This window comes from Podarcis gaigeae, assembly GCF_964106915.1.
Source record: "Podarcis gaigeae genome assembly, chromosome: 15".
NCBI lineage: Eukaryota > Metazoa > Chordata > Lepidosauria > Squamata > Lacertidae > Podarcis > Podarcis gaigeae.
In genome coordinates, this window is record NC_139692.1 from 23908427 (window position 1) to 23920145 (window position 11719).

At 48.5% G+C, this 11719-nt stretch overlaps 1 protein-coding gene across 1 annotated transcript; it reads right to left on the reverse strand.

Annotated features, from left to right (window-relative positions):
* Positions 1–367: 367 nt before the first annotated feature.
* BSX (brain specific homeobox) lies at positions 368–6457 on the reverse strand (the record flags this gene model as incomplete). The annotated part of the gene is made up of 3 exons (XM_083714225.1): positions 6136–6457; positions 2399–2595; positions 368–652 (listed from the first exon to the last, which is right to left on the reverse strand). Exons 1-3 carry the CDS (start codon positions 6401–6403, stop codon positions 368–370), a joined length of 750 nt encoding a protein of 249 aa, XP_083570351.1. The 5' UTR covers positions 6404–6457.
* Between the last annotated feature and the right edge of the window lie 5262 nt (positions 6458–11719).

The window sequence follows — 11719 nt, forward strand, 5'->3', positions numbered from 1 at the left end:
AATCCCTCCTCCAGCTGAGAAGATCACCTGGATGGATCTGATCCGGATTCTGAGCCTCGCTCAGTTTCCTCCTCCCCGTTCCCACAACCTTTGCCTAACTCGACGGGGCGGGGAAATGTTGGTGCAGATTCCCAGTCCTAAAAAGGAGGGGAGGAGGAGGAAGATAGATGAATGGGTCAGTGGGGTTCTCTCACATCTGTCCGGAGTTTGGTCTTCTCGGATCAGAGTCCGGGGTCAGATCCATCGGCCACCTGTCCTCAAGTGGACCCAGGAGTCTCTTAGCAGCGGACGCCCACCCCACTCCTCCCCTCATCGGGCCAGTCCCACCCCAGCCCATCTTGGCTGAGTCCCGGAGTCCGAGCTCGCCCTAGATGAGGTGCTGGGGGCCACAAAGCTCCGCCCCTTCGATTATGTCCACCTCGTCCTCGGTCTCCTCTAGCAGGAAGGGAGGCGGGTGGCCGCCCTTGCGGGGCTCGGCCGAGGAGGAGGCCGAAGAAGCGCCGGGCGCCGTTTTGTCTGGCGGCGCCAGCTCCGGCTCGCTGCTGGCCCCCTGCTCCGCGCTGTCCTCCGCGCCGGGGGCCTTGGGGTCGTCCTGGCTCTTCCGCAGCTGCTTTTTGTGCTTCATCCGACGGTTCTGGAACCACGTTTTCACCTGCAAGGAGAAGCGGCGAGGGTTGGCTCGGGCGCACGTCAGAAGGGAGAGATATTCGGAACACCTTCCTCCCAGACGCCATCCCTGCGGAGTGGGTGGGATGGCACTGGAAAAGGGTGGAAGGGAGGGGACCGAATGGGAAAGGCACATTTGCCAAGTGGACAAAACAAAAGTTCCCTTGTTTGAAAGAAAAAGAAAGCGGGGAAATGATGATCCGGATTCGGAACCGGTTTACATTTTCTAGGGCAAGTGGAAAGTCCGGGGAGGACTTGAAATGCCTCCGTGTGTCCACATCTGCATTGTGAACACGTTGGACAACTATTTAGGAGCCCAGTTTTCTTTGGGTTTCTTAGACTGTTTCACGGGGATCCTAGCGCACACCTGCCATTAAACACAGCATGTGACCGCTCCAAGGTTCACGGAAGCTTGCAGAGTGTTCTGCCCATAACTCCCGAGAAGAAGCGGGCGCCTTAGACAGGTGGGAAACTGAGGTTGTGTAAGCGGGGCTTGTTCAACACCCCGCAATGTCAGCTCATCCTTCTCTTTCACTTGCACACACAGACAGAGAGAGACATACACGCGGGCGGGGGCGCGCGCGCGCGATTTCGCAATGGGGAGAGAAAAACTGCCCTCCCCATTCACCGTAGGTTTCAGATTGGGTGCCTCATTCTTTATTCGCAAATAAATTCAGCGGGGTTTTACTCCCAGGTAAAGCGTGCATGGAGTTGCGCAAGGGAAAGGAAACCTAAGGCTGCAATCCTACGTAGGCTTAATTTGCTAGTAAATCCTACTGGGATTCTTAAGGCTTGCTTCCGAGTAAACATGCACAAGCTAGCTTCATTGCACGACTTTGTAGCAAAACTTCATCGGCTCATCTCCATGCCCCACTAGCTTCACCGTTGCCCTCCCATTATTGGCATGCAAACTGAAGGGTCCTCAGGGCAGGTCTTTTGAGCTTCTGTGCTAATTCTGGGTCACTTCACTTGCGACATCTCTCTGGTGAACTTATGGGAGGGCTGATTTATGATTTTAAATTCTGTCCCAATTGCATATTATTATTATTATTATTATTATTATTATTATTATTATTATTCCTGCATTGTAGGGGGTTGGACTAGATGAGCCTCGGGAACCCTTCCAACTCTACAATATATTATTATTATTATTATTATTATTATTATTATTATTATTATTATTATTAATTCTTCTACTACTACTACCACTACTACTATTTTACTGTTCTGGTTTTACTGAAATATCATAAACTGCCCCGTGGGCCGGGGCTGTTACTCAAAGGACGAGCACTCAAATCAATTAAAAGTAATTCGACACGACCATTTTGCTTTACTCTTACTGTTTAAATTCGTTCTGTGCCGCTTGAATTCTTCCTTTCGCCTCCACCACACAGAAAGGCTCTCAACACACTGAGCCAGGACTTATGACAGCTGCAAGCAACATCCTGCGCATGTTTCCTGAGAAGTAAGCCCCCCCCCCTGTCCTCCATGGGACCGACTCTCGAGTAAGGCCGTAGGCAGGAGGACCGCAGCCTCGGTCACCCGGCATCCCAAGGCTCTCGAGGGAGGGAGGAAAACGTTCCGGGGCTCACTCCCCTTTAAGACAGCTGCTTTCTCCTCCCCCTCCCCCATTGGGGGCCGGGGTCTTTTGTGGGGTGCCTGACTGCACCCAATCACCCACCCACCCACCCACCGCGCTTCGTTCCTCCGCATCCTTCCAGCCCGGCCCTACCTGGGTCTCCGAGAGGCTGAGCGCTGTGGCCAGTTCGACGCGCTCAGGAGTGGAAAGGTAGCGCTGGATCTCGAAGCGCTTCTCCAGGCCGGAGAGCTGCGAGTCCGAGAAGACGGTGCGGGCCTTCCGACGGCGGCAGTGCTTGCCCGGCAGCTCGGCGTGCGGGTGAGGCTGGAAGAGAGCGGGCACCGGCACCCCTGCAAGGAAGACACGAGCGGATCCGTGGCGGGCCTGCCAGGCGCCCCACCGACAACCCACAGCCCACCTTTAGGAGAGATCGATATATATGGATTCTTGGTGGGAGGGGGGAGATAAAGGTCCGTGGAGTCCCAGGCTAATGCCCTCTAAGAAGTCCAGGCACTGGAAGTGGAGGCGCCATGGTCTCCGCCAAACAGAGGTAGACTGCCCCTGCCCGAGGAAGCTCCATGTTGCCATCGCAGAGCCTATTCGCCGAGAGGCCTCAACAGTAAATCGACTGCAAACCACCGTGCGGCCTCCTTTATGTGAACGCACCCGGGGATGGGGAAGCCGCGGCCACAAAGGTAGCATTGCAACCGCCAGAGTAGGGTTGTTGTTGTTGTTTTGCCATTCCCAACACCTAGCACCACCACACTGCCTCTTAGGAGTAGCACTGAGCTCCCTCATTCTATATTCCCCGCTTAATCTTTGGACAGCGGCCATTTACCTCTTATTTCCCCTGTTCACTAGACTTCGTTTTAATACATGTCATTTCCCACCCAGTCCTGGGCCTCATCTCCCTCTCACCCCCGCACTCCACTTTCTTTGAATTCAGGCAGCCACCCGAAAGGGTAGAAAATCCTCTGCCGTTTGGCCCGGGTTAATTAAAACGGATTAAACGCGAGGTCTGCTTTTCTGTTCCCAAACCCTTCTTTTACGCACGTGAGTGAGCACGGTTCAAAATTGGGGCGGGTTTCTAAGAGAAACAAACGGTGGTTGAAGAGCCCTGGAGCAACTCATTCCGTGGTCTGGAGTGCTTGGAGTCTGGACGCTGCGGGGCGCCTTTTCAAGGAACTGGGAGGTGGTGTCTTCTTAGCTCAGCACCTGAGCCAGTTCCTGCGTCCCGGTCCAAAATCTCCCCCGTCGATCATGACAGAAGTGGGACGTTCTTCTTCCAGCCCACCCACCCTTACCCCAATTCCCTGGAAGACACAAAGCTCCCCTCCCCTTTCTTCCAGGGTAAAGGAACGAACAGTCTCTGATAAAGGTCTACCGACCAAAACAGCTCAGTGTAGCGGTGGCTTCAGAGGCAGAGCTAAAAGACTACAACCTCACACATTTACACGCTTTCGTAGATTGAAGTCAATAGGACCGACTTCTGAGTGGACAAGCAGAAGGTTGCGTTAGAAGCAAATTGCGTGCGTGTCCCTGCCAGGATCCTGCCAGCAGTCCTAACCCTCACCCCGCAAGCTAGAATTTGAACTCAGGACTTCTTCGCTGTCAGCCGCTACATCAGTTGGGCTGGGGGGGGGGAGAATTTCAGGAGGACTTTTCTTTAGCCATGGCAGAGCTCCTGTGACTTTGCTGCGTAACAGACAGAAAATCTGTCGGTGAAGCTTTCCCCTCCCCCAACACAGCGGCGGGAAGAGCTTTTCCTGCTGAATTTCTGCCTTCCTGGAAAAATAAAGGGAGCCCGCAAGTCCGGAGGCCATTAAGCATCAGCATCAACCGCTTCCTCTGACATCTTTCATTGCTAAGGTTTCCTAGAGTTGATCTAGCCTCCACCTAATCTCCCAAATGCAAATGTGAGTCCAAATGGGTCATTAAGTATTTGTGACCAACTCCGCAGCTATTGCCCCTTTCCGCTTCCACCCTCGTTTTTCTCCTTTGTTTTCTGGCTTTTAAGACTCTGCAAAAGTTCGTCATTTAAAAAGAAACCCCCTATAATTCCACGTCCCAGAGTGGATGCATTGCAGAAGACTCTTTTACCGGGTGTTCACCCTGGTGGCCGGCAAAACAGAGTTATTTCCCTATCATCCTGCTGAGTCCTAAGGAGGATTTTATTTGATCACCTCTCAGGTGGATCTGCGGGTGGGAGCAGAATGTGGAAGAGCGACCGTCTGCACCCGCCAGCCTGACTTCACGTCTGATCAGGAATGCCAGCTTGGCCGCGACCGTGCGTACCCGGGGTCGTGGGTGCCCTGCAGCGTGCATGGCCCTGGCGCCAAAATTTGTGGGTGCGCGGCCCCTTCATGGGGAATTTTGTGGGTGCTCGGGCACCCAGGGCCGCAGGGAGTCGACACCTATGCATCTGATTTCGTTGAAGCCTTTAAAAGCATGCGCTCACTGCGGCTCCTTATTTCTGTATGCGATACTGTATACGGGTTACCTTCCCCTTTTTAAATCGTATAACCCTTAAGTGTCGTTTACATTCCTCATAGGCAAGCTGCAAGGTTCGTGTGTTTCTTTTCATGACTACTGTTTTCGTATTTCTAAGATGTTTTCCTTTATCGACTTTTTAAAATTTTATTTTATTTTTGTTTGATTTTGCATTTTCATGACAGAAAAAACGGGATTGAATCAAACCATCTCAAGGAAACATTCTTGTGCGCTTGGCAACTCTCGAAAAGCTTCCCAGTCTTTTGGGTTGCAGTCCTGTGCAATTTCAAGCAACGTTCCCTTATATTACTTATAATTTCTAATTAAATAAATTTTAAGGAAATAAATGTTAAGTTTTCGTCTGATATTTTGCCTTTTCTTCCCTTTCTTTTTTCTTTCCCTTTGTAAATATGTAAGCCTTATGCATTCTAAAAGATAACGGGTTGATGCTTTTTCTTTTGGTCAAAATGACAATTGGTTCCGGCTCTATTCTAAATTAATTAGCGTCTTGTTTTTAACGGATTCTAAATACTGGAGTCTAAATAATGGAATGAATTCGGTTCGAAGATAAATCCAATATTCGTTTTCGTTTACAAACTGAGAATGATTCATGGTTAAATTATAATTTCAACCACTGGTCGCTCCACAAAATATCAATCTGTCTTCTCTTCCTCTTCAAGAGAACCCCCTTTAAAAGTCTGAAGGAAGACAGCAACCGCGTGAGTTCATTTATTTATTTGTATTCAGTGGGAAAGAAGTTCCCTACCGCGTTTTATTTTAGAATTTCAGATTCAATCGTGACATTGCTGAAAAGTTATTAAGGTTTGGCTTGATTTATTTTTGAGCATCGGAAGTCAGAAACCTTGGAAGTTAGAGACCAAGAGGACTTTATTTCCAAAAGCTTCCGATTCTTTTAAGGACGAACTGAAACTCATATAGGCTGAGGGATTTTCGTGCCCGCGACGCAAGCGGAGGATCTCTGCGTCAAGGGGCTGATTCCCAAACTTCCAGCGCCCTTTCCCCGCTTCTATGATTCATCAAAGAGAGCAGGGACGGAAGATGCCCTCGCTGCTCTGAATTTTTTAAAAGCCTCAACCCGCATCTTGTCATTTTGTGCGTAAAGAAGAAAGTTTGGCAACCACCTGGATGAAATCGGATTTGGGGAAATCGGCTAGACTTGACTGGACTTTTGCTTTGCCTTTTCTTGGACAGCAAAGCGGGCAGCTTCCTCTCCTTTTTAAAGCCTCCCCTCCCCGAAAAAAGCCCACCCACCAACAATAGCCAACCTGTGGCACCGGACACACACCGGCACGAGTTTGGGTACCAGGCAACGCACACGACAGAGACTCGCGCGGTTCCTCAAGCCAAAGGCAGAGAGGCGACGGCGAAGGAGCGCTTACCCGAAGTGGTCAAGAAATAAGGGTGGTGGTGATCCGGCTTATGGAGCGGGTGGTGCGGGTGAGGCGCCAGGATGGTCGGCGGGGGCATCAGGGGGTACCCATAGTCCAGCAGAGGGACCCGAGAGGCCAGGGGGCTGTGGAAGTGCTCGGGGGCCACTTCCCGAAGGGGCTTGGGCTTGTGGAGCAGGATGTCCTCGATGAAGAAGGAAGTTGGCCTGTGGGAAGACACCGAGTGGGCCACCGCGTGCGAGGTGAAGTTGAGGTTCATCTCCCCGCTTCTGGAGACGCGGATCCGGGCTTGGGGGGGGGCGCAAAAGGAACTCCCTGGCTCTTGTCCTCCGTCTCTCCGGGTCTTTTTGTTGCTTTTGAAGCCAACCAGGAGTAGGGTTCTCTCTCAGTCGCCTTCTTCTTCTTCCTCCTCCTCCCTTCACGGTTTGGAGGGAGCCAAGAGAGAAGAGCAAGGTGGATCCTTCAAGGGCTTTCGGGAGCTGGGGGTGGGGGGAGGGAGAGGATTTGCGCCTTTGAGGGCCGCTCCGAAGGGGGATCTCCAGCGAGCCAATCGCGGGTTAGCAGGGCGGAGGGAAAAACCGGCTTTGCCCGATGTCACCCACAGGAATGGCGAATGTAGACGACGGAGGGAGACGCTGTCCGTGGTGCTGAAAAGAGCGCAGGGGACGCTGCTTGCGGAACAGTGAGCAGGAGCGCCAAGGGATGGCGTGGGAAGGGATTGGTGTCCACTTTGGGACAGGGGATACAGAGGGATAGGCCCCTCCTACCACCTACTCCACCACACCTTCCCATGGAAAATGCAGGCACGGTGTACTTTCTAGACTGCCAGGAATGTTTTCTTCCTGGGTGCAACAAGAAGCCACAATTGGCCATAGCTGCCCCCTGCTGTGGCCACTTCATGAGCACATGCACTGCAATCGAGGCATGTGTGATCATCATGCAGGACAACACATACACTTTTTCTCAGACACAGAAGTACTTTCAGTGTCAAATTCAAGGTGGTTATTTGAGCATCCCTGGTCGACCGCGTGGCTCTTTGGTTTGAGGGATGGCTTGGGAAAATAGGAGGTGGAATGATAGCTCAGCTGCAGAGCCTGAGGGGGGTGGCCCTACAATCTCCCAGTCTCAGTTCTTCATCTGTGAGAGCCAAAACCAACAAGTTGAGGACCGCAATACGCTTTGTACATTTTAAAAGTGAGCCTTGGAAAGTATGGCACGAAGCAGTATATAGATGCTTGAATGCAATAAAGTGTGGTAGAAATGATCAGAAATCACAACTGAAAGAATCCCTCTGTGTGAAAAAGAAGTGCAGGTTGTCTGAGATACAGTTGCAGGTTTGCATTGGCACAGAGAGGGATTATATGATGGTTTAGGTTAGGACAATGTCCCAAGCCACTAACAGCCCAATCCTATGCACATTTGCCCAAGAATGCAATAGGACTTGCTTCCTACTAAGGGTGCTTAAGAATGTATCATTAACAGTGTTGGTAGCAGTAGAAGAGACCTGGTTGGCCAAAGTCAAAAATTCCTAAGGCCTAAAACTGTGATCCCATGCATAGTTCCTCAGGAGCAAACCTTGCTAAATCCCGTGGGGATCACTTCTGACTTCACTTACCCAGAATCAGGTTCTATGTTCCATTGGTTTCAACAGGAGTAACCTAACCACACCTTAATCTCCCAGCAAAAGCAAGAAGACATCCAAGTGGTTGATGTATCTAACAACAACAGAAATGTCCAAATGGCATATGATGGAAACTGGAAATGAGTTTAAAGGAGTGGCTTTCAGCTAATGATGTTCAAACAGCCTCTGACTGCATGCACATTTAGGAGGTCTTTCAGTCTTAACATTGTTTCTCCACTTTATTCTGCACTAGTCAGGGCTCATCCGGAACACTGTATCCAGTTCCAGGTTCCAAAATGTAGGGAAACTGAGAATGGGTCAAAGGAATGCATCAAAAATGCTCAGGGATATTGGGGGTAGTGAGTGGGGAGGGAACCTAGAAGGAAAGGTTGAGGGAACTGGGTATGTTTAGCAAAGAGAAGATGATATCATATGGGGACATGGCAGCACTCTCACAACACAGAAGACGGCAAAGATTTATTCTCTGATGTCCTAGTGGGAAGGACTCAATCTATTGGGCTTAAGTTCTAAGTCAGTAAATTTTAAGAACATAAGAAGGACCTGCTGGATCAGGCCAATGGCACATATAGTTCAGCATCCTGTTCTCCCAGTGACCTAACAGATCTCTGCGGGAGGCCTGCAAGCAGGACATCATGAGCACAAGAGAGCATTTCCCCCTCCTGTGGTTTCCATTAATTGGCATTCAGAAACATCTTGCCTGTGACAGTGGAGGTAGAACATAGCTATCAAGGTTAGAAGCCACTGATATAGCCCTGTCTCCTCCATGATGGAACCTTAGTAGAATCTTCTTGATGGTAAGAAGAATTTGACAATTGACAATGGAATCAATTCCCTTGGGGGAGGCGGGGCTGAGCTCTCCCTTGCATGGGCGTAGCCAGGATTTGTGTTGGGGAGGTGGGACACCCACCTCTCATCATCCTCTGTCTGGCTCTGTCTAGCAGATTCAGAATGAAATGTCTCTAGAACAGTTGTTTTAAATCACTTTCTTTTGACTCCAAGTCAAAATCTGTCAAAATCTTCAGTTGTTTGAAAGCTAAGAAGATATTTTTTTAAAAAAAAAAAAAAAGCATCAGGGAGTACCTTTCATGTGGTTAACAAGTATATTTTGCAAAATTATAAAGAACAAATTTTGCAAAATTATAAAGAACACGCTTTTTCCATCTTATTTTTTTTAAAAAAAATCTAAGCTAAAACAAGTTTTGCTGGGGTTGAAACCAGCATTTCCTTCTCAAATTCCTCCTTTTTCCCGATGCAGTTTTTGGTGTGCATACTCAGTAAGCATAGTCCATTGATAGCTCATTGAGCATTTCAGTTTCAAATATTCTGATTATTTCTACTTTTAGTTAAATATTTTTTATTTATTTGCTTGATTGTGGGGAGGGTCAGCTGCCCCTCTTGTCCCCCATGGCTACGCCCATGCTCCCTTGCTGAAGGTTTTCAAGCAAAGACCTGACGGTCATATTTTGGAGATGCTTACTTGAGAGACTGCCTTGCCCCTTATAAACCCAATAGATCACTGTGGTCTGCAGGAGAGTTTCTCCTATGAGTTCCAAAGATCTAAGAAGTCCGCTCCACAGTCACTCAGAGCAGGGCTTTAAGGACGGCTGCCCCTGTTCTGTGGGAAACCATTCTTGTCAAGATCCAACAAGCTACCTACACTTTCTAGAAACAATTTAAGTTTTCTTTTTGTTCTGACATGATTTCCCAGCTGGATAAATGTGTCTTTACCATGAGTACCCCCATGTTCACATTTTAGTCTTGTTTTAAATGTACCATAATTTTCCATGTATAAGACACCCCCGTGTATTTTGGGGGACTCAAATTCCCAAATTCCCCCCCCCCTTCATTCACTATCTGTGTATAAGATGAGCCGTGTTTTCAAACATTATTTTTGCGTAAAAAAAACCCTGTCTTATACATGGAAAAGTACGGTATTTGCTGTTTTTAACTGTTTTTAATTCTCTTGTGTATAAATCACCCTGTCTTATACATGGAAAGTACGGTATTTGCTGTTTTTAACTGTTTTTAATTCTCTTGTGTATAAATCACCCTGAGATTGTGGTTTAGAAGTCAATCAATCAATCAATCAATCAATCAATCAATTAGTGGTGATTCTGATAACCACCATAATTTAAATCTCTTTGCACAGCAGCTCTGTGAGGTAGGCAAGACCAATATAATTTGTTTGGGGGCAGCATAACTGAGCAGGGAGGTCAACTGTGAGGTCTACTCTGCTGTGCTCCATTAGTTCTACTGCCCTGATGTGTTCCAACAATGGTTGTGAGCAATAGGTGTTTTTTAAGCCAAAAATGTTCAGAGCAAAACAAGGAACTTCTAGCTGAAGCTTCCCTCCCCTCTTCTCCTTCCCTGCGAAGTTGCATTATTGCAGGGCCACCAGTTTTTCCCCCATCACATCTTTCTTTCTGACTTCTTCCTTCTGCCCCTCCCAGACATTATCCTGTTGGGATTTTCCTCCAGCTCATTTGCCTTCTAATCTTATGTCTCACCCCTTATTACCTTCCCCTGCTTTTCCTCGCCTCTCCCTCTGCTTGTTATGTTGTTTTTTTACCCCCTCCTTATCCGTAACATTCATTTCCCCGGAGTCAATTTGCTAAAATTAGGGTGATACACCACATCATAGCCGAGATAATTTCGGCTCGCATCTCAGAAAATTGCTCTAATTATTGATGTTAAATTCGGGGAAATTAAAATAAGGCACTCCTCCTTCATCTCCTGATTTTAAGCTCTAATTTGTCAAAATCGAGTTGTCATCACAATTCCAGTCAGGGGCTGTTAATAGTCAAAATGTTTTAATAGAGCCAGAATTCTCGCAACCCATGCTATTAGATAATTAGGAGGGATGTTAGAAAGACAAGTGGTAATCCTTGGGCACACAGACAGCAGCTCCATCTGATCTAGCAGGTAGAACAAATTAATTACCAGAATCAATTAGGCTGAAAAGTACAGTTCTCCAGGAAGTGTAAACCATGCCATACATATGGATGAGCTTGTAAATGGTAAATAAATGGCAAAACCCCGAAAATAATAGAAACGGCAATCATGATAGTTTAATGAACCTGCAACTCGGAGAACATGAGTTAATGTTACCCTAACTCCCACATGTTTGTCTGCTGGATAATGAAAATGGCCTCAGGAAGATAACGGCCGCAGCATGTCTCGGTGTTCCAGAGATCACTTCATCACTCTGCTTTATTGGATTGTTAATGTTCCTTTTGCTGCAACGAAAACTAAAGAAAAACAAGAGGGCCCAGAAGCTTGTGAGAAAGTCAGTCTCCCCTGGTCCAACAAGTGAGAGCTGCTCTTTGTGGAAGATGATGCAGTAGAAATCATCTGGGTGTGCATCCTTCCTGAGATGCTCATCACGGCTCCACCGAACTGGCTAGGTGCATCTTTTCATTTTAGATGGGGTCACTGGTGGTTGGTGCCCATTGGAACAGGTAGAGCACAAGGCAGAGACCCCAACAGGAGGGAGAGACAGAGCAGAGCTGACAAATTCCTGTTCCACACGCACACACCCCTGCTCCCTGCTGAGTTCCACAAGAGGAAACACTTGAGGCCAAAGAGGAGGAACCTGTTAGGCTTGGCTACTCCTTGGACTGGTTGTAAGTCAGAAGACAGGCAGATGGGGTGGTGGTGGCTGAGGGCAGGCTGAGTTTGGTGGGGCAGTGCCACATTTGCCCTAATGGTAAAGGTAAAAGTAAAGGGATCCCTGACCATTAGGTCCAATTCTGGGGTGGTGGGGCTCATCTCGCTTTATTGGCCGAGGGAGCCGGCGTACAGCTTCCGGGTCATGTGGCCAGCATGACTAAGCCGCTTCTGACGAACCAGAACAGCGCACTGAAACGCCATTTACCTTCCCGCCAGAGTGGTACCTATTTATCTACTTGCACTTTGACGTGCTTTCGAACTGCT